Source organism: Vombatus ursinus, unplaced genomic scaffold (genome assembly GCF_900497805.2).
Source record: "Vombatus ursinus unplaced genomic scaffold, bare-nosed wombat genome assembly UNPS02014837.1, whole genome shotgun sequence".
Classification (NCBI taxonomy): domain Eukaryota; kingdom Metazoa; phylum Chordata; class Mammalia; order Diprotodontia; family Vombatidae; genus Vombatus; species Vombatus ursinus.
Genome location: NW_020954615.1, coordinates 2,915,596 through 2,940,913, shown reverse-complemented (window position 1 = coordinate 2,940,913; position 25,318 = coordinate 2,915,596). Strand labels below are relative to the sequence as shown.

General features: G+C 43.0%; 1 protein-coding gene across 1 annotated transcript in view; it reads right to left on the bottom strand.

Annotated features, from left to right (window-relative positions):
- The window catches only part of LOC114026332 (C-type lectin domain family 4 member K-like), a 14,844-nt gene extending 9,711 nt beyond the window's left edge, over positions 1 to 5,133 (bottom strand). Inside the window, exons 1-3 of the mRNA XM_027840011.1 lie at positions 4,804 to 5,133; positions 4,099 to 4,215; positions 1,443 to 1,943 (exon numbers count right to left, since the gene is read on the bottom strand). Of these exons, the coding sequence (XP_027695812.1) occupies positions 1,443 to 1,943; positions 4,099 to 4,215; positions 4,804 to 4,909 (724 nt within the window). The 5' untranslated portion in view covers positions 4,910 to 5,133. The remainder of the gene's footprint in view (positions 1 to 1,442; positions 1,944 to 4,098; positions 4,216 to 4,803) is intronic.
- Between the last annotated feature and the right edge of the window lie 20,185 nt (positions 5,134 to 25,318).

The window sequence follows — 25,318 nt, the reverse complement described above, 5'->3', positions numbered from 1 at the left end:
GCTGGAGTTTATTAAGGAAGGGCATGACATGGTCAGACTTGCACTTTAGGAAGATCACTTTAACAACCAAAAAGAAGATAGACTGGAGTGGGGAGAGACTTGAGGCAGGGACACCCACCATTAGGCTATTGCAATAATTGAGGCATGAGGTGATGAGGACCTGCACCAGGATGGTGACTGTGCCAGAGGAAAGACAGGGGTGTATACAAGAAATGTTGGGGAAGGTAAAAATGACAGGACTTAGCAATTGACTGGATGTATGGGGCTGGGATGAGTGAGAAGTCCAGGATGACTCCTAGGCTGTGAGCCTGGGAGGACAGTAGTGCCTTCAGCACTGTAGGAGGGGGAAGGGTTTGGGAGGAAAGATGATGAATTTGGTTTTGGACAGATGGAGTTTAACATGTCTATGATTCAAGAATCCAGTTCAAATTGTTCAATAGGCAGTTAAAAATGTGAGCCTGGAGGTCAGGATAGAGGCTTGGACTGGATCGATAGATCTGATCATCTTCTGAATAGAGATGACAATAGAGTCCATGGGAGTTGATGAGATTATCAAGAGAGATACCAGCAGTTACCAGAGGGAGAAAAGAACAGAACCCAAGACAGAGCCTTGGGGGAGACACCTACAGTTAGTGGGCATGATCTGGATGAAGATATAGCAGAGGAGACTGAGAAGGCACAATCAGGCAGGGAGGAGGAGAATTTCAAGAGAGCAGTATCACAAAAACCTAGAGAGAAGAAAGTATCTGAGAGAAGAGGTTGCTCAACAGTGTTGAAAGCTGCAGAGAGCTCAGGAAGGAAGAGGATTTTTTAAAAAGGCCATTAGAGTTGGCAATTAAGTGATCATTGGTCACTTTGGAGTGAGCAGTTTCTGGTGAATGATCTATAAAGTACCTAAGTTCAAATCTTGACTCTGCTCCTTGCAATCTTGGGGAAGTCACTTCCATTCTATTGGCCTCAACTCACTCTTAAGTGATGATGATGATGATGGTGGTGGTGGTGGTGGTGATAGTTTATATAGCACTCCAAAGTTTACAAAGCATTTTGCATGTTATCTCATTTGAATTTCACAATAATTCTGTAGGGAGACATTAATATTATTTTCATTTTATGAATGAGGAAGCTAGGGCTGAGGCAGGTTAAATGATTTGCCCAGAATCACACAGCATGAAAGTATCTAAGGCAAGGTTCGAACTTAGGAGTCTTCCTGACAGCAAACCTAGCACGCTCTCCACGACTAGGTGGCCTCCATGGTCCTTTGCAGTTTTAAATTTATGATTCTAATATTAGTAATGCCCATTAAGATTTAGGAAAATAAGATGACTATTAAAAAGGCCTTTGTAAGCCTATAACCATTATGCAAATGTCAGGTATTGTTATGAGCTGAAATGCTGAAAATGTAGAAAAAAACTCCCCAATCTCACAGGACCCCGTGAACGTACTATACTCATCTCTCACTGCAATGTAGGATGCATTAACGGCCTCTAGAAGGTCTTCTAACATTTTCACAACTGTTTGACCTTCAACAGTTGCTGAGACCTTCTCCCCGTGGGCTCCAGGTGTCTCAGTGATCCCTCCAAACTCCAGGGCCTCCTTGGTGGGACGTCCAGGTGGTTCAGTGACCCTCCCAAGCTCTAGGTCCTCCTCCGTGGGGCCTTCTGGTGTCTCAGGGTCCACTCCAGAGGCCCTGTTCAGTGCCTGATGGGTGCTGACAGGGAGGACAGTAATGGTCTCCAAATAACCTTTTAACCCTTCCATGACAGCATTAGATGCTGTGACATTTTCCAGGCCACTCTTGGTCTTCTTGGTCTCTAACATCTGAACCCTAGGGTTTTCCAGATGACTTCTTAACATCTGCATCTCTGAAGTCAAGGTGGTAATATTATCCAGGTAAGCCTTCCGCTGGGCCTCCTCACTTCCTGTGCATGTCTCTACCTGGAAATCTGAGAGATTGACAAGTTAAGGCTGGCTAGTATCAGATTCCAAGGAGAAACAGATCTAAGTAGAGAGGCCACTGGGAATCTTAGAGTGTTTGACTTGCTCAGAAGTCCTTTGGTTCCTTTGGTTGGGAGGGGGCATGCCTCATCCTGCTGGATAGAAGTAAGCAAGCTTTAAGCCAAGAGACCTTGGTTGGGTCCCTTGCCCTGCCTCTACTCTCCTCAGCCCCCAGTTCTGATTTTCTGTTTTCTGTCCTGTAGCCCTGGCTCACAAATACCTCCGGGATGAGATCTGTACCAATGAGGCATATTGATGCTGATGCTAAGTCTGCCAAGTCAACAGTCATTTTCCAGGCCAAGTTCCCTAGGAGGGAATGAAAAATACTGATATCCTAAAAAGTGAGCATGGGAGTGATTGGGCCCCTTCACTGTATGTCCTTCATGGACAAGCATGCCAAGGTCTAGACTTCATCAGGTGAAAAGAGTCTGGCCCCAAAGGGGGAGAGATGGTTATTGAAACCAAATTTTCTACTGATGGTCCATGTGACCTGGACGTGTTGGCTTCCTTTTTTCACCTCATTCTCTTCACAAAAGGAGATTGCCTAACCTACCCTAATAGAAAGACACCATGCATGGCACAGTGGATAGAGACTCAGCCTTGGAGGCAGGAAGACTTGGGCTCAGGTTCCATGTCTGACACATACCAGCTGTGTGACCCTGGGCAGCTCACTTAACATCTCAGCTCACCAGATTACCCTCAAAGACCATAAGTTACAGACTTACAGAAGAAGTTTCCACACTGGGAGTTCCTACCCTAATGAAAGCACAAGTCCAGCTCCTTCCCCACCTCACCAAAGACAATAATTCTCTCTGAAAACAGTATAAAAGAAATGAGAGTAGAGTAGAGAGGATAAAACCCACTGGAATGGGTTGCCTTGGCAACAAATCTTCAAAAACATGAAAAATTATGTTTAGAACCATAAATTCAGAGTAGAGACTACATCAAAGGTCATCCCTATGGCTTCCAAACCAACACTCTCCTCCCTGGCTGTCATTCCCTTATACATGTAATCACTCCCTATTAGGATTTTAGCTTCTTGAGAACAGAGGCAGTCTTTGTTTATATATTTGTATCCCAAAAGGTTTGCAGGGTGCTTTATACATAGTAAGGGCTTGATGAATGCTTTTGGTTGTTGTTGAGTCATTTCATCAAGTCCAACTCTTCACAGCCCCATTTGGGGTTTTCTTGGCAAAGATGCTTCAGGGGTTTGTCATTTCCTCCTCCAGCTCGTTTTACAGACGAGGAAACTGAGGCAAACAGGGTGAAGTAACTTGCCCAAGGTCACACAGGTACTAAGTGTCTGAGGCCAGATTTGAACTCATCAAGATGAGTCTTCCCTGACTCCAAGCCCAGTGATCTATGCACTATTGCGCCGTCTAGTTGCCCTATAAATGCCTTATCATTCTTTAATCTAACTCAAACCTCTCATTTTTCAGATAGGAAACTGAGGCCCAGAGAGGACACATGACTTTGCCCAAAATCCTACAGGTAGTAATAAGGAATGCCAACAAAAGAACCCAAGTCTTCTGACTCCAAACCCAACACTCTTTACTACTGATTAAGCAGCATTTATTAAATGCCAGTTAGTACCAGGCACTATTCTAGACACGTAGAAGAAGCAATATTGAGTCATAGGTAGAACTCTAGACTTGGAGACAGGAAGACCTGAGTTCAAATCCAGCCTCACACACTTACTGCATCTTAGTGGTGTCACCCTGGAAAAGTACTTAATCTCTCTCAACTATAAATGGAGCATAACTATAGCACCCTCCAACTGTTTTGAGGACCGAATTAAATAATATACGCAAAACACTTTGCTAACCTTAAAGTGACAAGAAGCCAGGTCTCAGTTAATGTGAGAAAAATGGGATTCCTTGTTCGCACTAATTGAGACCTGCCTGTGTTACTATTGACTATCATTATTATGCTTTTCTCATCTAGAATGGTTTCCATATAGGTCTTTACTGGAGACAGGGAGATGAGCCAAGATAATTATTCGAGATCCCTTGAAGCTTAATGAGGCAATGATGGCCCCAGGACATGGCAAGGGGTAAGGAATACAGCACAAATATGAAGCCAAAAACCAACCCAGAAACTTACAAAGGATGATGATTGCAGTGAAGGAGGCCAGCAAGGCCAGAGTCAGGAGAACCAGAGCTACCCGGGCCATCCTTGGAGTCCTGTGGGCCGGACGTGGCTCTATCCTGAGAAACTGTCCTGGGAGGGAGAGAGTTCATCGTCAAGTCCAGACAACAAGCATCTATGAAGCACCTACTATGGCCGGGCACTGTGCTAAGTGCTGGAAAGACAAAGGTAAAAAAAAAAACAGTCTTTGCCCTCAAGGAGCTCACATTCTAACAAGAGAGACGATACGCAAACCACGACGTACAAACGAGATGTGTACAGGGCAGATTGGAGATTTTCTTACAGAGCCAGTGGTACTAATAGCTTCCTCGTGCTGACCTTGCCCTGTGTACCTGCAAGAGCTGAGCTGACGCCCAGGTCCCATTCAAACAACCCAGAAAGGATCAGCTCACGTCTGTCTGCGCGTAGACACCCACCGCCTCAGGCAGCCCCGTCTTGGATAGGAGCTAAGACCAATCAAATATCTCCCACAGGAAAAGCAGGATTCCTGAAGGGTCATCCTCAAAGGCTGATCCCCTCCCCAAATCCTCCCCACACCTGCCCCCAGAGACCCCAGCTTAGAGCCTAGAATGGCTCCCTGAGTCGCAAGGTCCACTGAAGAGTTGGAAGATAGGAGGAAAAGGAGAGCCCGGGGGGAGATAGGATCTGGGAGAAACTCACCAAGAGGCCAAGGAGATGACTTTCCTAGGCTGACGTTCTCATAATCATCTATGTTCATCTTGCTTTCTCTCTCCCAGGGTACTGGACTCTGAGGCAGGTGGCGCATCTACAAACGCTTCTCATCACCCTTTCTTCTCATTGGCGCCCAGCCAGAACAGTAGGAAGTGAATCTTAGGCCAAGAAGAGCCAGCTACAAAGCATGGTCACTGGAGCATGGACGTTTCTGGTGGGGCCCCTGGGGAGAGATCTGTTCAGGTTCAGGGAAGGCGTCATAGGACGATGGCTCTGGGACACCATCAGCTTCAGAGATTAGAGGACGCAGTTAGTTCAAAATAGCCAACGACCTCAACGAGCCCACACCCATTCAGAGGAAGAGTCGTCTACCTGAGGCTGTGAGGACTTGGGGAACCAGAAAAATAAAGCACATCTCAGCCTACATTCAACAACGGCTAGAACTAGAGTGTAGCAGTGGAGGCTTTGTCTAATGAAGCCAAATTGTAGAGAGCATTGGCACCCCTCACTGGCCTTCATCAACATAGAAGCAGCTGGGCTTGGGACCTAGTTAACCAGAACAAGGGAGTAAGATAGGAAGCTACCAGATGGTTGCAGCAGTAGCCAAACCCCAGGTGAGCCTCATCTGTAAAATAAAGCTATTAAACTAAATGGCCTCTGTGGTCCGTTTACATGTCAGATCTACAGTCCTAGGACGTACATTCTCAGAGGCGCTTTCCAGAAATAATACTCTACCCCTCTGTCTGACTCAGAGAAATGACCTAATGATTGGGATTTCAGGCCAGGGTAAAAATTTTGTGGCATTATAATGAATGTCCATGATGAAGTCCTCTTCAGATGCCTCTGTGGCAGCCCTGGATTCCTGTAGTCCTGCCAGGAGGACACAGGTTCTATGCCCCTACCAGGATGGGAAACGTTTCCATTAAATCTGGGTCCAACAACAGGCTGTGTGTCCCCTCCCGCCGTGGACCAGAGACTCGGGCCAGGTTGTAACTTTCCAAAGACCACTATCAGTGTTTAGAGGTTGTTCTCCACATGGGTCCACCCAAGTCCACAGTCACAGATCCACAAAATATTCAAACGTAAATAAAGCAAATGCTGTCCTAACCATATCTATACCACAAAAGTTATGCTGAATATTTCTTGTTCATATCAGAAAAACTATTCCCCAAACCTGTGGCTGAGGGAAAGAATCAACTCTACTATGGGCAGAGCTCAAGACTTTCAACACAAGCTGTGTAATCAGAGACAAATCACTTTGACTCTCAGAGCCTTGGTTTTATCATCAGTAAAATGGGCATCATAATGTTTGCACTTACCCACATCATACAGCTGTTGTTAGAAATATACTTTGCAAATCTTAAAGTCCTGGAGAAATCTGATTGTTTTTTATTGTTCATAGTGCAACTATGGTCCATCCCTAAGCCCTGCCCCCTCCACTGCTACACCAACATTCCAGGTTCACGTAGATTGAGTCCAAGATCAGGGGCTGACCCAAAAGCATCATTCTCTTTGGTCCGTTGCTCCCAAATGGAGTTTACTTTGGTAAAATATTTCACTTCTAGGTTACTACAGATACAGATGAAAGGGGTCCCCAGATGCCACACAAGCACTAAGGTTAACAAGTATTTGGGACAGCCTTGATTTTATCCCACAGAAAATTCATAAAATGCAAAAAAAAAAAAAAACCAGACTCAGAGTAGCCCATAAACAGATACAAAAACCACATAATGGACTCAGAAGACTCTAATAAAAGGATTTCCTTGATTAATCAACCTTATATCACTATTATATTATTACCACCTGAAGCAGTAACCCAAAATCTGATGTCACAATTGTGACAATTCCTCCCCTCATCAGAATCTCCGTATTATCTTCTCTTGATCACCTTCTCATCCATCCATCATCCTTTCCTTTCTTCACATTCCCCTTCTCTTTTGGAGGAAGCACGCAGAGAGAGAAGCATGTGTCCAAAGACACACAAGTCATAGGTTCAAGCCTTGGCTTTGACATTTCCTAGCAGGTTCTGAACTGGGACAAGTAAATTCACTTTCAGTCTCAGGTCAGATTATATCAAAGGTTCTCAATCTGGAGTACCTGTTTTTTTTTTTTAATTGATAACTGTATTTCAACATAATGGTTTCCTGGGTAATCCTACATCTATCATTTTATGCATTTGATGACATTCTTCTCAGAAGGGGTCCGCAGGCTTCACTAGACTGCTGCCCAAGGGATCTGAGACACAAGGAAGCCTCAATGCTCTCAAAGTTCCCTCCAGCTCTGCCGTCCTGGGATTCTGTGTAAGAACATGTTGCTGGCCTCTGGGATCCTGGTTGTGGGGTGGAGTGGGCTGATTGCCAGGCACCATGAGAATCACTTGTTTTTCTTCTATCTTCCTCCTTGACCTTGGCTGCTCATCGTCCCTTTTGGCCCTATATGCAAATCTTTTCTAGTTTCTTGTGTTTGCCCTCTGTTACAGTGGGTTCCTGAGAAATACAGTTTGAAGTATCTAGTAGACATTTTAAGCAACTGACCTATAAATTACGGAAACACCTTCTCCTCCTACACCACCCCCACCCTTGTCCCCCACCCTGCCTAAAACTCTAGTCAGATCTCTCTCTTTATTCTGTGAGCAAAGATTGTACACACAAAGGTGCAGACCTCTGCTGTTCCTCTGCCTGGAACACCCTCCCTTCTCTCCACAAAGTTCATCCTCCTCCAGGAAGACTCCTCTGACCACTCCAGCTCACACTAATCCCTCCTAGGAATCATGGAATGTTAGAGCCGAAAGGGATTTTTCAGACCATCTGTCTAGTCCCAACCCTGGAGCACTAACTTTACAGATGAGGAGACTGAGGTCCCAGAGGTGAAATAACGATACCTGAGATCACGCAGGGACTGTCTGAGCAGGAAACTAAAATCTATGTCTCCTGACTTCCAGCGCCTTCTTCCCATAAAATGCATCACCTTGTAAAGGAACCTGGTACCTGAGGATGCCTCTATGATCCTCTTTCCAGAAAGTGTGCTCCCACTCAATGGGGGAAAATATTTTAAGGATCAATGAAAACCAGGGCAGCCAGGTGGTGCAGCAGATAGAGTGCTGTGCCTGGAGTCCAGTTTTCCTGAGTTCAAATCCAGCCTCAGACACTTAGTATCGGTGTGACCCTGGGCAAGTCACTTAACCCTGTTTGCCTCAATTGGCTCATCTGTAAAATGAGCTGGAGAAGGAAATGACAAACCACTCCACTATCTTTGTCAAGAAAACCCCAAAAGGAGTCACAAAGAGTCAGAAATGACTGAAATGACTGAACAACAATGAAAACCAGGGCTGAAGGTCTATGGAATCTCAACTAGGTGTAATGTCTAATGTGAATCATCATTGCTGTTTGTTAGTATATGAGGATCCCCACTGGTGTTTTCCACAGCTTGCTGCCCCATTCCCTTGGGACTTCTATAGTTGAAGTAGTAAGCAAGAAAGGAACATTCCCCCCACCTCCATTAAAAATTCCCCCACCCAATCTGGGCAGTTTCCTTCAGGCTGAGGTGGTCTTAACAGGTTTCTCCACCCCTCAAGAGGTTACCAACATGCATTTCCCTCTTTATCCAGATCTTGCGCTGACTTCTCTCCCCACAGGCCACCAAATCAACTGCCCCTTGTAGATGGGCCCTCCTTGGCACCCATATCCTCAACTCCACATTGCTTCTTTCCTCATGGTCACCAGGGAGTCCAACTAGCAGGTAGCTAGGCAGTAAATCTGGAGTCGGAACCATATCTGTCTCTAATATTGAACCAAGGACTTTGGTGGGTCTTTGGGAACTATAGCTACCATACCCACAGAAGCAGTTGCCAGGCTGTACTATCAGCCAGGGGTTGCTTCCTAGGATGATGGCCAAGAGAATTGAATTGGAAGACTAACCAAACTGGGGAGCTCAGTTACTCCCAGGCTGGTGGGCTTACCTGCCCATCTCAGAAGTTAGTACCAGCAGCTGTGGGTGAAAAGTAGATCCATATTGATCATTCCTCTCCATTATGGCTGCAGAGCATGGACTGGAAGCAGGGCAGGTTTTCTGGAGGTACTGCTATTCCCAAGGATCTTGGGCTTGGGCTGCTGGGTATCTTCACCTGGTTCCCAGGGAAGATGGTGTCTGAGATGCTGCCTGCCAACTGCCATCCACCACCTCTTTTCTCTCCCCCAGGGTACTCTGTTGGTATTAAAGGGTAGTAGAGAAACTGATCAAGTCTCATTTTAAACTCCTAGAACTCACACAGAGTGAATCTTCATTCAACTTGCTACTGTGAGTAGCCATAATTCAACAACTCATTATGAAAACAATCAACAAATCTTTCAGCTGAAGGGGATCCTCTGTGTCTGTCCCCTGAAATCCAAGGCCAGCCTGGCAGAAAGTGAAAGCAACTTGCTGAGGATGCACATTTACTGACATCTCTATCTTCCTTTAAAGAGCCTAAGTTCAGCATTGACCTGCTCCTTCAATGACATCACTGAGTTTGGAGGAGAGGAGCAGGACACATACAAAACTGCTCAGCCTTTTCCCAGGACTTTTTGTTACTGGAAAAGTAGTAGAGTTTTCTGTTGTAAAAAAAAACCCAATTTTCTAGATATCTCTTCATGAGGATATGGGGCATGGTGGAGATGGATAAAAAATGAGGAGGAGAAGGGCTGAGATCTGGCTTCTGACCCCCACGAGGACTGGGAGGAAGATGGAGACCAAAGCTAGGTCAGAGTGAGACAAGGTCCATCTATGCCTGCCTGGTGAGAAGCTCTCTGGGAGCCAGCGTGGGACAGACAGGTGGGGTGCCTGGTGGCTCAGGATGGAGGGACTTCCCTTGTCCTTTCTCTGAGGGACAGTCAGGAGGAGTGATAGACTGCAGGTGTCTTGGACACCTCCACAGGGGAGCCTAGAAATAGAGACCTGGAAGGACTGGTAGGGTCAGGGTCAGGGTCAAGGGTATCACAGTCATGGTAGCTGGTGCAATACTCACTGATTTTCCGCCTCGGGTTTGTCTTGAAGGCATTGAACCTCTCAAAATTTGCTTTTCCACATATGTCCATCTGAAGTCTGGCATTTATTTTTATGCCAAAGATCTGCAACCAAAGTACCATAGGATCAAATGGAGAGAAGCCCTGGTGGGGGGGGGGGATTTTCTGGGGTCAGGGTGGAGGGGTTAATTTAATCACTAGGATAATAGATTTAAAGTTGGACTCAACTTATCTTCATTGGACACATCTAGCAAGTGAAGCCAAGAGAGGTTAAATGAATTTCATTTTCATTTTAAATGAGAGCGTGTATAAATGCTGCATTGAAGGGGGTGTGTGGGGAGAGGGCAAGATACAAATATATACCCTTACCAGATGGAGTTAATAAGGCGTTTGAAAGATGATGGTGACAAGACATAAAGGAGTTCCACAGTGGAGATGGTATTTTAGGCTACAAGTTCTATAGAACATCTACAAAGGGCAGGATAGAGTTTTATTTAGCATACTAGGCGGGGGGGGGGAGTATCAGAGCCACCCCCTAACAATAGTGGTACTCATTTAGAAAATAGAAACATTTGTTTTATACTAGGCAAGGTTTCAAGGTTAGGAGGGAAGAGGAAATGTTGCTTCTTTAATATGTTTGCATTTTTTACTTAATCCATATTTTTCCATATGATACCACTGAATAAGGCTTGCAGCAGTCTTACTAGGGTATTACAGAAGTGTGCTTGTTTCAGAGTTCACACTGCTTATCTTCCCTTAGCATTTAGCTGTTTGCCCTGCACTGATGACCAAAAAGCAATAGTCAGTCCCACACTGGGAGACACGCTTCTTTCTGCTGACGGCCATTGCGCCATCCTTCAAACCCCACCTCATCTCTGGAGGTTTAACTGGCCCTTCCCTGCTACAAAAAAGAGCCTGCTTTTTAGTCTTGAGGCAATATAACGTCTCCTCTGGACTATAGGGTCTCCTCTTCTGCTATAAAAAGTTAGGAATCCAATCACAATTGCTCAGAACTCCCAGTTAGGAAAATTCACAACATTTAGGCAAAGGTTTGGCTCTCTGTCTTAATTTAAACTTGTAAGTATCTCTAACCCCTAACTAACTCTCTTTTTTCTATCAGTGGCTCTTTTTTGTTTCAATTCCATGAATGAGCTGCTTTCCCCAGGACAGGTTGATCACCTGAAATCTCATTACCATCTCAACTAGCCCCAGATTGGAGGGCTGGAGGTAGACTACTAAACTCCTCCCAAAGCCTTCCTTTATAGAGGACTCAAAACTTTCCAGGGAATCTTCCATTTTCCATCAGTGGCTCTGCTTGATTTAGATTCCGCCAAACATCATGTTCCTGAGGAATCTGTATGTGGACCAAGAAGCAACAGTTAAAACTAAATAAGGTTCAAATCTGGCCTCAGACACATAACACTTACTAGCTGTGTGACCCTGGGCAAGTCACTTAACCCCATTGCCTAGCCAAAAATAAAATAAAAGAAAATCTTAAAAAAACAAAAAAAAAAATAAGGAACAACTGATTGGTTTAAGATTGGAAAAGAAGTTTGACCAGGCTGTATGTCGTCACCTTATTTATTTAACTTATATGCAGAGTACATTATGCAAGAAGCCAGGCTGGAGGAATCAAAAGCTGAAATTAAGGTTGCCAGGAGAAATATCAACGATCTCAGCTATGCAGATGATTCCAGTCTAATGGCAGAAAGCAAAGAAGAGTTAAGAAGCCTCTTGATGAGGGTGAAAGAGGAGAGCGTAAGAGCTGGCTTGAAGCTTAACATCAAAAAAACTAAGATTTTGGCAACTGGTCCCAGCACTTCCCAGCAAATGGAGGGAGAAGAAACGGAAGCAGTGTCAGATTTTACATTCTTGCGCTCAAAGATCACTGCAGGTGAGTGACTGCAGCCATGAAATTAAAAGACAATTGCTCCTTGGAAGGAAAGGTACGGTAAATCTGGACAGCATACTAAAAAGAAGAGACATCACTTTGCTAACAAAGATCTGTGTAGTCAAAGCTATGGTTTTTCCAGTAGCAATGTTTAGCTGTGAGAATTGGACTATAAGGAAAGCTAACTGTTGCAAAATTGATGCTTTCGAACTGTGGGACTGAAGAAGACTTTTGAGAGTCCCTTGGATGGCAATGAGATCAAATCAGTCAATACTTAAAGAAATTAATTCAGGTTATTTGCTGGAAAGTCAAATACTGAAGCGGAAGCTTAAATACTTTGGCCATATAATGAGAAGATGGGACTCATTGGAAAAGACCCTGATGTGGGAAAGATTGAAGGCAGGAGAGGGAACAGCAGAGGATGAGATGGAGAGAGGGTGTCATAGAAGCAACAACATGAGCTTGGACAGACTTTGAGAGATAGTAGAGGATGGAAGGGTCTTATGTGCTATGGTCCATGGGGTCATGAACAGTCAGATGTGGCTGAATAACAAAAAACATCACACCCCAAGGGTTTCCCTTTTGTGTACTGTCTTCTATTCCTCTATTAGATTGTAAGTTCCTTGAAGGCAAGAGTCTATCTGTTTCTTATTTGTACTCCCAGCACTTAACACAGTACTTGGCACGTAGTAGGTGCTCTATAAATATTTCTTAAATTGAATTGGACTCCTTAGGATTCAAATAAAATTCAAGTTACCAGAAACATTTGAGTAAAGAAGTAAACAGAATATTTTATGATGGAGAGGCACTTTGAGGGAAATCTGGGGAAAGAGAAGACCTGTTCTTGGAACTTGCCTCAGTTATGAAAAAGGTGGCTACAGTTAGTGGCTTTAACCTGTGTCTTCTGCCCTGAGATGCCTGTAAGTCCAGTGGTCCTCCTTTATTTCTCCCTTTTCTGCCACAGTTCCATCCTACTTTTCTTTCTCTTTCCTCCTATTGCCCCTATGCTACTAATTCTTTCTGCTTAGCTCATTTAGTCTTAGACAGGTCTGAGGAAGCTACTGCTCAACATTAAGCAATCCCTAGGGTTCAGATACTGTGGTAAAAAAAAAAAAAAATCCAAGGCATCATCCAATCCTGCCTTCCTACTCAAAGATTTACGTAGTCGGGTCTGGTGCTTCTTGGAGGTTAAATGAGCCTCCCAAGATCACAGGTCAAGATTAAAGACAGAGCCAGAGTTTGAACCTAGACGCTCTAATTCCAGATCCAGGGTCCCTTCCATGTCTTATGAATTAAGTGTGTGCATATGTAAGTATGGGCCAGTAGGGGGCGCAGGGGACACAAAATTGTTGGTGCTGGAACATAGAGCCAGAACTAGAAACTTAAGAACTCACAGAAGTTTATTGAGTTTGCTAGCAAGAAAGTCACACCCGTATGGGTAGAGACTCCCTGAAGGTGCAAAAGGACAAGGCTTATACAGGCTCAATTTGGCAGGAGGTAAATTGGGCAGCCACAGTGCATTTAGGAGTCAGGAAGACTCATCTTAGGGCGCCAGCCCTGAAGTCAGGAGGACCTGAGTTCAAATCCGGCCTCAGACCAAACACTTGACACGTACTAGCTGTGTGACATTGGGCAAGTCACTTAACCCCGACTGCCTCACAAAAAAAAAAAAAGACTCATCTTGCTGAGTTCAACTCTGGCCTCAGACACTTACTAGCTCAGTGACCCTGGGCCAGCTACTTAACCCCATTTGCCTCAGTTTCCTTATCTGCAAAATGAACTGGAGAAGGAAATAGCAAACCACTCCAGTATCGTTGCCAAGAAAACCCCAAATGGGGTCACGAAGAGTAGGACGCTACTGAAAAACAATTGAATAACAACAACAAATATATGAGTACCCACATAAATTTGAGAAGTCCATATAATTCCTAGGAGCAGAGCAGTGAGGTTCAGCTCCAAAGTTTACACCATTTTGTACAGTGAAGTGGCATTATTTAGTTAATCAAATGGAGTTTCCCTTTCTATATCTTCCCACAGAATAATATACTGATCTGTTGATACTATACTGAAATTTTTTTTATTGATAATATACTGAAATGTTGATGATTTATTGTATATCTTACAACTTTTGCTGGTTATTAATTGTTTCAATTAATTTCTTAATTAACACTTTAGTGTTTTCTATGCAAACCATCTATTCACATAAAAAATAATAATTCTCATTCTGCTTTACATAGCTTATTCCTTCAATTTCTTGTTCTTATCTTACTGATATAGCTAGCATTTTTATCACTATATCAAATAATAAGATTGAAAATGGTAATGATAGATGTCCTTGCTTTACCTGTGATCTTACTGTAAAGGCCTCATTTAGCCCCATTTCCATTAATTCTAGCGTCTTCCTGGCTTGTCCTTCATAAACTACCTTGGCTATAATCACATCCATGCCAGACTAGTTTGGCTCTCAGTTTTAGGTGGATTTCACTGCCGTATTAACGAAACTTCCGTTTATTCCTATGGTTTCAAGTGTTTAAAAAAATGAGTATTGTATTTTTTCAAAAGCCTTTTCTACATCTATTGATAAAATCATATGATTTTTGCTATTCTTTATATCAATATTGTCAGTTATGCTTATATCAATATCCTAATATTGAACCAACACTATATTCCTGGTTTAAAGTTAATCAGGTCATATCTTTTTTTATGTTGCTATATATAACCTGCTTCTGAATATTTTATTTAAATTTTTTTTACCAAAATTCATTAAAGATATTGGTCTACAGCTTTCCCCCTCTGTCTTGACTCTGTCTGGTTCACATATCATAACCACATTTGCATCATAAAAGGAATTTGGTAGGATCCCTTCTTTTTCTATTTTTGGAAAGAGTTTGTATCATACTGGAATTAATTTTTCTTTTATTTTTTGATAGAATTCACTTCCAAATCCATCTGGTTTCCAAATTTTGGTATATCTTCATCTTTAATGAAATTAACTTATGATTTCTTCTTTGATCAACCAATTCTTTGGGATTATATTGCTTAGTCTCCAATCTATTATTAATTTTTTCTTCAACTTATATGTACAGAATATAATTTTGTTGCCAGTAAAGGAGGAGCTTAAAATTTCATTCATTTATGATTTTTCTGTACCCTAATAAATGTTCAATTTTTATGACGTGCCACATACAGCTGAGAGAAGTATGTACAATTCTTTCTATTTCCATTCAGTAATCACCAGAGGTCTAGCATATCTAACTTTTCTAAAATTCTTTTCTGTTCTTTAGCTTCTTTCTTGTTTATTTTTTTATTAGCATTGTCTATGTCTGAAAATGACATAGTGAGGTCCTCTACTCTTACAGTTATACTTTCTATTTCTCATTTCAATCCCTTTAGTTTTTCCTTCAAGTATTTAGATGCTATGCCATTCCTTGCGTTGATGATAATGACTTATTATCTATAGTATTTTTTAGCATAATGCAGTTGCCCTGTTTATCATTTTTAATTCAACCTTTTAGGTTATTTTTCCTGTTACATTGTCTATGATCATGATTGCTACTCTTGATTTTTCAGTTCAGCTAAAGTATAATAGATTGTCTCTAGCTCCTTATTTTAACACTGTGTGAGCCTGGAGGGGAGAAAAGCAAAATTGGAACCACAATCATTTTGTAACATCTTGATGGACTGATTCCTCAACCATCTGCTGGTCCAGTAGTGGAAAGTCTCCAGACTCTATGGAAGGACCACCAAACTTGCTAGCTTTGCCAACTCTGAATTGTTGCATCTGAAAGGAGCTCCAGAACAACTTCATCTGCCTCAGCATCAACCTCCTCTCCCTTCTAGCCCCTCGTGCCAGACCACAACCTTCCTGGGTTAATAAATAAAAAATACTTAAATAAAAATAAAATTAATAAAAATCAAATATAAATAAATGAATTTAAAATATTAAATAAAAACAAAATTAATAATTAAATAAGAATTAAATAAATAAAAAACTTTAATAAAAAACTCAAAGGAGAGCAAAAGATGCCACATTTGTTCTTGGTATGAGCTTGGGACCACCATAGTGGGGTAAGTGTCTCAGAAGAGAAGCCAAGGATATGAAGGGTAATGCATTTCACGCATTCCCTTGCACAAAAGGAGAAGTAGCTGTCATGCCATGGCTCTATCTGGATGCACACTTGAAGCACCACAGCATCCTTCTCTTGGCCCCAGGCCTCTCAAGACCTCACAAGCACTACAGAATATCTTTTAATAAATCTCATTCAAAAACCTAAGTCTTACGTGTGGACTTCTTTCATGTTCTCCACCCCATTTTAGATGCCTGTTTGTCACATAATCACTCATTTGAAGAGGCCACGCCACCAAGTGTAGGCATCAAATAATACAGGAGAAACTAATTAAACCCCTTTTTCATTTTAAACCCCTAAAATTCACACAGAGAGAGTTCTCTTTCAGCTACAACGAATGACCCTAATTCAGCAACTCATTGTGAAAACACTCAAGAAACCCCTTAGCTGAAGGGCAGCTTCCCTATCCCTGTCCCTAGAATCGAAGGCCAGCCTGGCAGAGAGGGCGAGCGAGCTGCCCACGCTGGCACAATTTACTGACCTCTCTGCTCCCCATCGTTAAGACTCCTGAAGACAACTCTAATCTGTTCTTCCAGTGAGGTCACTGATGTCAGGTGGGAAACAAGAGGGCTGCAGAAACATTCAGCCTCATACCAGGAATTTTTGTTATTGCCAAAGTCGTAGAGGTTTTTGCTATAAAAACACTCAAATCTCTAGATATGTCTGCTTAGAGATTCCTTAAAGAAATAGGAGTAAGAATGGTGATAGACAGAGGCAGGAACTACGCAGAGTCCCCCAAGATACCTGGGAAGAAGACAGGGACCTAAGGTGGGTCAGAGCAAGACAGGTCACACAGACCTGCCCAGTGAAAACATCTCCGACAGCCAGAGTGTGACAGACAGGGATGGTGCCTGGTGGCTCAGGATGGAGGGACTTCCCTTGTCCTTCTTTTGTCTGAGGGACAGTCAGGAGGAGTGATAGACTGCAGGTATTTTGGATTCCTCCACAGAGGAGCCTAGAAACAGAGACCTGGAAGGACTAGTGGGGTGAGGGTCAGGGCCAAAGGCCCAATGCAGGGTGGGTGGGGCAAAGCAGGCATACTTCAGAGACATTAAAGGTTCAGTTCCAGACCCACCACAATAAAGCAAATACCAAATAAAGTGAGTCACACAAATCTTTTGGTTTCCTGATGCATATAAAAATTATGTTTACACTATACTGTACGCTATCAAGTTTGCAATAGTACTGTTTCTTAAAAAAATAAAACAAGGTACATACCTTCATTTAAAAATCTTTTATTGCTAAAAAAAAAAAATTGCGACCATCATCTGGGCCTTCAGTTAGTCTTAATCTTTTTGCTGGTGGAGGGTCTTGCCCCCGTGTTGATGACTACTGACTGGTAGTGGTGGTCACTGAAGTTTAGGGTGACTGTGGCAATTTCTTAACAAGACAACATGAAGTTTGCCATATGGATTAACTCTTCCTTTCATGAAGGATTTCTCTGTAGCATCTGATGCTGTTTGATAGCATTCTACCCACAGTGGAACTTCTTTCAAAATTCGAGTCAGTCCCCTCTAGCCCTGCCACTGCTTTAGCAATTAAGTTTATGTAATATTCTTCAATATTGTTGTGTCTCAGGAAATAGGGAGGCCCAAGGAGAGGGAGAGAGATGGGGGAATGGCTGGTCAGTGGAGCAGTCAGAACCACACACCATTCATAAGTGAAATTTGCTGTCTTATACGGGCACAATTCTCGGTGCCCTAAAACAATTACAACAGTAACATCAAAGATCACTGATCACAGATCACTGTAACAGAGAATAATGAAAAAGTTGGAAATATTGTGAGAATCACCAAAATGTGACAGAGACATGATGTGAGCACATGTTGTTGGAAAAATGGTGTGGATAGACTTATTCGACTCAGGGTTGCCACAAACTTTCAAATTGCAAAAAAACACAATATCTTCAAAGCACAATAAAATGAGGTATGCTGGCACTCACTGATTTTCTTCTTCAGGTCTGCCATGGAGATGTTGACCTCTCATGATTTGCTTTCCACATCTGCCCATCTGAAATCTGGCATTCATTTCTACACCAAAAATCTGCTACCAAAGTTACCATAGGATCAGGAGAGAAGACCCAGATCCCCAGGTGAGGGGTGTCTACTAAATTCCTAGGATCATCGATTTAGAGCTAGGCAGGACCTCAGGTCCCTTCTCATCCAACTCCTTCATTGAACTGATCCAGCAGCTGAGGCCAGGAGAAGTTAAATGAATTTTTTAAAATGAGCACAAGTTCATTTAATGTTGTATTTAATGCCAACAGCACAATACACATATATAATCTTGATTACGGGCAGCTAGGTGGCACTGCAGTGGAGAGAACACTGCTCTTGGAATTAATAAGACTCATCCCCCTGAGTTCAAATCCAGTCACTTACTAGCTGTGTGACCCTGGGCAAGTTACTTAACCCTATTTGCTTCAGTTTCCTCCTCTGTAAAATGAGCAGTAGAAAGAAATGGCTAACCACTCCAGTATTTCTGCCAAGAAAACCCCAAATAGAATCACAAAGAGTAGGACACAACTGAAAAAAAAAGATGACTGAATAACAACCAACACCTTGATTGAGCTCTAGGGGTTTAAAAGGTAATGGGGTTGGGGCAGCTAGGTGGTGCAGTGACTAGAGCACTGGCCCTAAAGTCCAGGAGAACCTGAGTTCAAATCCAGTCTCAGACACTTGACACTAGCTGTGTGACCCTAGGCAAGTCACTTAACCCCAATTGTCTCACCAAAAAAAAAAAAAGATAATGGGTTTTATGCATGAAGCAGCCCCACAACGGAAGTGGCATTTTAGGCTGCCAGTGCTAAAGAAAATCCACAAAGGGCAAGATAGAGTTTTGTTCTGAATACAAGGTGGGGGGAAGCCAAGAGGTGAAGGTAAGGAGGGAGGGAGAGAATTCCAGGAGTGAGCGACAGCCTGGGAAATGTCTAGAGCATCTTATGCCAGGCAGAGAGCCAGTGTGGAAGGGTCATAGAGTAAGTGGGAGTGGGGAGGGGAAAGTATACTATAAGAAGACTTGAAAAGGTAGGAGGGGGTCAGCTTTGAAAGGCTTAAAAAGCCAAAGAGGGGACTTTAGAGTTGATCCTGGAAGCAACACAGGACCAATAGAGTTTATAGACAAGTGACATGGCCAGACCTGTGCTTTAGGAAAACCTCCTCAGTAATTGAGTAGCGGATGGACTGGGATGAGGAGAGACTCATGGCAGGCAGAGCCACCAGCAAGAGGCGTCCAGGGGTAAGGGGACCAGCACCTGCCCCAGGGTGGGGCAATGACGGAGGAAAGACGAGATGAATACCAGAAATGTTACGAACGTCAAACCAACGGTACTTGATAACAGATTGAATTTGCCACAATGCCAGGAAAAGAGAAGCAGTTCTTTTCTGTCTGCAGTTCTCTGGCCCTGTCCGTGTGGCAGCCCCGACCTAGTTTGCAGCTTTCTTTTCTGCTGAAACAGCGAGTATCCAGAACGGTCCTGTCTGTTAGGGAAGGGTTAAGAGAAACAACCCAAACAACTGCCTTTCCCATTACATATCCCCAACCTTACCCCCAAGAGCCCAGTAAGAAGCCCTATCCAATCAAGAGGCGACCCCCACCCAATTTTTGCTGTTGTTGTTGTCCAGTCGTTTTTGGTTGTGTCTGACTCTTCATGACCCCACTTGGGGTTTTCTTGGCAAGGATACTGGAGTGGTTTGCCATTTCTTTCTCCAGCTCATTTTACAAGTGTGGAAACTGAGGCAAACAGGGTTAAGTGACTTGCCCAGAGTCACACAGCAGTAAGTGTCTGAGGCCAGATTTGAACTCAGCAAGGTGAGTCTTCCTGACTCCTAAATGCACTGTGGCTGCCCAATTTGCCTCCTGCCAAATTAAGCCTTCATAAGCCTTGTTCTTTTGCTCCTTCAGGGAGGCTCTACCCATGTGGGTGGGACTCTTGCTAGTAAATTCAATAAACCTTTGTGGGTTCGTAAGTTTCTAGTTCTGGTTCTGGCTCTGGTTCTGATATGTTCCAGCACCAACAATTTTATCCACAGAGACTTTACCAGAATTCTTGGCATGGCAACTGATCCAGTCAGGACTTATATACAAATAATCCTGGGTAGAGGGAGCCTCGACCTGTGTCAGCTGGTATGGGAACTCAGACTTTCCTCCCTCTTCAACATTAATCTCTGTGGTTTGACTAGGGAAAGAGGTTTGGTGCAGGGAATGTTTTACGGACAGAGAGGGTTAGGAGGCAAGACTCCCACAGAATAGTCACCAATGTCAAAGACGGCACCAGGCTTGTAACCAAGAGGGTCAGGGAAGCATGAAGGATTCTCAGGGCCTGGGGAACTGGACTTTCCTTCTCTCTGAAGGTCATTTCTGTAAGAGCAGAGGGGGGAAATGAAAACAACATCAGATTCTTTTTCTTAGAAATGCACTTTAGCAGCAGTTAATAAAAGTAAATAAAAATTTTAGAGTTGGAATTCAAACTTAGTTCCTGTGACTCCAATTTTAGTACTCTTTTCACTCTACCTGATAAGTGCTATACCAAGGAATTTCGGGGCAGGGGGGATGAAGCTCTTGATTAGCTGAATGATTTAAGTCGGAACAGTATTGGAAATAGGCTTCTATGTATTTTAACTTGGATTCTGTTGTGTGCCTCAGTGACTCTGTTGATCATTGACCCAGATTTCCTAAGATCAGTCTGGTCTCAGGGGCTCACCCCCATTGGGTGACAGACACAAAGCTCTGAGCTCACAGCATTAACACCCATCTAAATATTCACTTTCCCATCCAGCACCCGAGGCAGTGGGCATCTGATTTAGGCCCAATGATTGCTAAATGTTGCCTCTGAGAGCGTGATGCAGATCTCAGAAGTGGGGGGCTTTGATAGGTATGATAGCCACTGTGAGGAAGCAAGACTCCTTCGTGTACCTACAGAAGGACGGAAGTCCCATCTTTGGGCTGCTGTTCACACCCTAGCACTTGACACTTACCCCTTTGAGATCGGCATTGAGCTCAGAGTCAGAGGTTCCCTATGTTAACACGCCTCAGTGGGAAGTAATCAGCATGCCCTATCTCCATTCAGCTCATTCGGGAATAATGTAGACTACAGCCCCAAATAGGTCTCCACTAATTCTCTTTCAGATTCATTTCCTGCTGTGGCTGGTGAAGAATTTTAAAAGATTATTCATTTAGAAAATGCTTGTTGCTAAATGTTTAGGGGATGAGACAACACCCAGTTCAGTAATACAGAAGCTCTTATAGGAGCAAGGCTATGGGGTGAGGAAACAGCCCAATCATGAAAGTAGAAAGATTGTGACCTAAGCCCCAGGCTCCCCTAGGCTCCCACCTTTTCCTGGCAAAGAGCAGCTTGCTACACATTGAGAGTCGTGGGCACCGTTCAGAATGATTAATGGAAGGGTGATACAAGCCAGAGAACAAACCAGTATGTGGCCTGCGATCCATCAGGATGCTGAAGTTTGGAGCGGCTTGGGTGAGAGCAAAGGGCTTGCTCGGGAGAAGGAAGGAGCAAGATGTTAAGGGAAAAAATGTTGGATGAGAGTCAGAGGACCTCAACCCAGCTATGTCCCCGCCAGGGTGACCTTGGACCCAGCCAGTACACCACTGGGGGCTAAATGTTCTCATCTGCAAGATGAAGCATTTAACCCATTAGTCAGTTGAACATTTCTTAAGTACCCATTTGGTGCCGGGCACTGTGCTGAGCCCTGGGGATACAAATAAAGGAAAAGACGGTCCCTACTTTCAAGAAACTCAATTCTAATGAAAGAGATGATCTCCAAGGTCCTTTTTGCTCTGTTTTGTGAGCCCATGATAAAAGGAAGAGATAATAACAAGGACTGGAATCCATGCAGCCCTTAAAATGCATTTTTTATTAGCTCCTCACAACAGCCATGGGAAAGATGAACTACAGCCATTATCTGGCAAGGTAAGATTTGAATCTGGTCCTCCGGACTCAAAGTTCAGAGCTCAGCTTATGTGCCTTCTTGAGTGAAGATAAAGAGGCAGGAGAAATGGAAAGAAAGGAGGGAAAATATGGAAATAAAGATAAGCTCCAAGCTTTGTTTTACCCTTCCTTTTGCCCTTCCCTCCAGGCAAACCAATAGTATCTCCCCAAGCCTTGCCCATCCGTTCTGGGACAGCCCTGCCTCTCTCTAGGGCTATTCCCTCACCCAGAGTCTACATGATGAGAACACTTAGAAGTTAATCAGTCACCCTGAGATAGACACAAGTCTAGGCTCTAAACCATTGCAGATAGTGAGGTGTCCTTCCTGAAGATCGCTCCCCTCTCCCTTCGGCTCCCACGTTCACTCTGCCAGGAAAATCTTCATACTCTGAATTCCATTCAGTTCAACAAGTGTGTTTAAAGTAATTAGAAAATTGGCACAGTGGATAGAATGCCAGCCTTGGAGTCAAGAAGACATGAGTTCTAATGGTGCCTTAGGCATATAAAAGTTCAGACAGGTCACTTAATTTCTCCGTGCCTCAGTTGCCACATCTATAAGATGAAAGGGTTGGACTCAATTGACTTGCAACGTCCATTATAGCTCTAAATCTGCAATCCTTTTTTCTAGGATATTGGGTTAAGCCTCAAAGACACAAAGACAAAGTTAATCTCTTTTCATCTCATTTCATTAGCTCTCAGCTCTAGGCCTGTTCATTGGCTATCCTCCATTCCTGGATGCTCTCCTTCCTCTTCGCCCACCACCAACCTCCAAGGCTTCCTTTAAGTCCCAATTAAAACCTCATCTTCTACAGGAAGCCTTTCCCAACTCCAATTAATTCCAGTGCTTTCCCTCTCTTCTTTATTTCCTATCACATATACTGTATATAGCTTGTTTGTACATATTTGTTTGATTATTGCCTAATCCATAAGATTGTAAGCTCCTTGAGGGCAGAGACTGTCTTTTACCTCTTTTTTATATCCTTGGTGCTTAAGATAGTGCCTGGCACATAGTAAGTTTTTGTTGTCTTTGTCCTTTGTTCTATGAGGACTATGATATCAGGAAGGTGATGTCATGACTTGCAAATGAATTGGATTTAAATAAGGCAGGGCTCTGCAAAGTCATCAGTCTCACTTTCTCCTCTGGAGTCCTCTGAGTCCAGTAGCAAGATATAGATCAGGGTGACTAGAGATGGCCCCAGATGCAGTGGGAAGTCTTCGCCTTTTAAGCTAAGGTCTTTCCCGGGTCTCAGTTTGTCTGAGGCAACACCCACCCAGTGATTAAGGCTAGGTAAAAAATGAGGCAAAGAATGGCCTCTTTTGCCTAGTCAAAAAAAAAATCAGTCTGGGAGGAGAAGACCCTCAGGGTTTCTGGCCAAAACAGAAACAATTGCTATTTGTACTCATGCTGTTAAATGACTGACTGACAGTGATTTTTTTAATTTCTGCTGCCTTCTGTCCAAGATATCCACCCATGTGAAGTAATTTTGAGAGCATAACACTAAGCTATCACTTTTACTTCCCTATTCACTGACCAAAGGGAATTTCCCCAAACAAGTCAGCTCTTTCGCCAACCTCTCCTCCCTATGCCCATTAATAGACATTGAAACATGTTTGCTTTTTTTTTTTACCATAAACATCTCTTGTATCCTTATTTTGCCTCAGTTGTAATGAGGGCAGGGGTTACCTGGACATTCAGAAATATTATAATTGGATCATATAACCAAACTTCTGCCTGGATGTTAGGAATTTTCCTAACTGGGGGCTCTGAGTTATTAAGATTCTATCAACACATTTTCCTCTGATATAAATGAAAGAAAATAATCCTGTGGAAATGATGGCCATTATCTGAGCTGAAACTGTTGTATAAGGTGTGAGTAATTAGCTCTTCAGCCTCTGGTATGAGAAATGGGAGGTGGAAGTTGGGGAGGAAAGATACTAGTGAGGCTTTGATGAGATTCAGCTATGATCTCTTTCAAAAGAGAGAAACTGTTAGAATTAAGTGCCATCCACAGCATCACATACAGGTGCTACCCCATGAACTGATGTTTACATAAAGAATTAATCTTTTACATATGCAGTAGTACTCTTCTTCCTCTTCTTCACAGAAACATGCCACCCCACCCCAGATTTGACCAAGTAAGCTAAAAAGAATCAGCGGCACAGGAGTACCTGGCCAAAGGAGAAACCAAAAGTAGAGACTGAAAGAAGGGTTGAGCAATGACCGAAAAGGGAAAAAATCAAGGTGAGCCATTGGCCCCCGAAGGTATCTCAGAGCAGAAGAAATGGCTGAAGTTACTGGTTATACTCCTCCTTTTTGAGGAGTGAGAGAAGTTCCAAAAAAGAATCTGCTCTTTCCCCAAATTCCCCTCCCCATGCCTGTCCGGTAACAGATCCTAAAATAAATACAGTCTGCTCACTTCTTTTATTTAAATGTCTCCTGTATCCTGATTTTTGTCTCAAAAATAAAGAGACCAGGGCTTAGCTAAGGATAAAAATTGAAATTAGAACTGAGTACCAAACCTCTAGCTATATTATATGTTATAGATTTTAGGAATTTTCTTAACTAAGGGCACTGAGCCACCAGGATTGCTACAGCAATAGCTTTTCATCTGATATAAATTCATTAAACATGCGTATAGGAGACAAAATCAAAGCAATAACATCCATAGATTAGATAAAATATCCACCTTGTATGCATAAAATTAACAACAGTTAACAAACTATACAATACACCTATGTTATGTACAACTATATGATGACACTAATACAAAGCAAGTAAACAAAGAGAGAAAAACAATAAAATATAAGTATATTGAAATGCAGCAATTATCATGTGAACCAATGAGCACATAAGTAGATACATGCAAGATTCATATTGCATGTAACATTAGCATTACTATCTAGCTACCTATGTAACCTTGCCATCTGTCTCACCTGATCTATTTTAAGTTAGTCTGGTCATTGGTCAGACAATCCTCACCCTTTGGTGACCCTGGTGACCTATCTGCCCCTATACCTTTAACCTGCTAGTTAATAGTGTGAGTTTGTCATAGTCCTCATCAGAATTATAATCCTGTTTTCCTAGTCCATAAATTGTGGAGAGCCCAAACTGACTAGCAGTGTTATTATGTTCTGTGGGGTACAGGTGTACTCTAGGAAGTCTGTACAGGTGAAATACTTCGTGAAAAGGATATTGCCTCTGGGGTTGGTCTTCTCCCATTGTTTGAACAGTGGTTGGAGTATATTATAAGAAGAAGTCTGTAGTGGAGCGCCCCTGGGGTTTGTGCTTGGCTCTGCACCAACATTTTATACATGACTTGGATAAAAGTGTAGGTGGAATGACAAATAAAAATGTTAATTCAATTGCAACATACTTAAAGAGTAATAGTGGGCTGTGGGAAGTGATCATCTAGCTTTATTCTATCCTAGTCAGACCACATATGGAGTACCACAGTTTAGGAAGGGCTACCCAAAAGCTGGATCTAATTCCAAGAAGGACAATCGGGATGATGAAAAGGCTTGAAATCATGCCATGTAA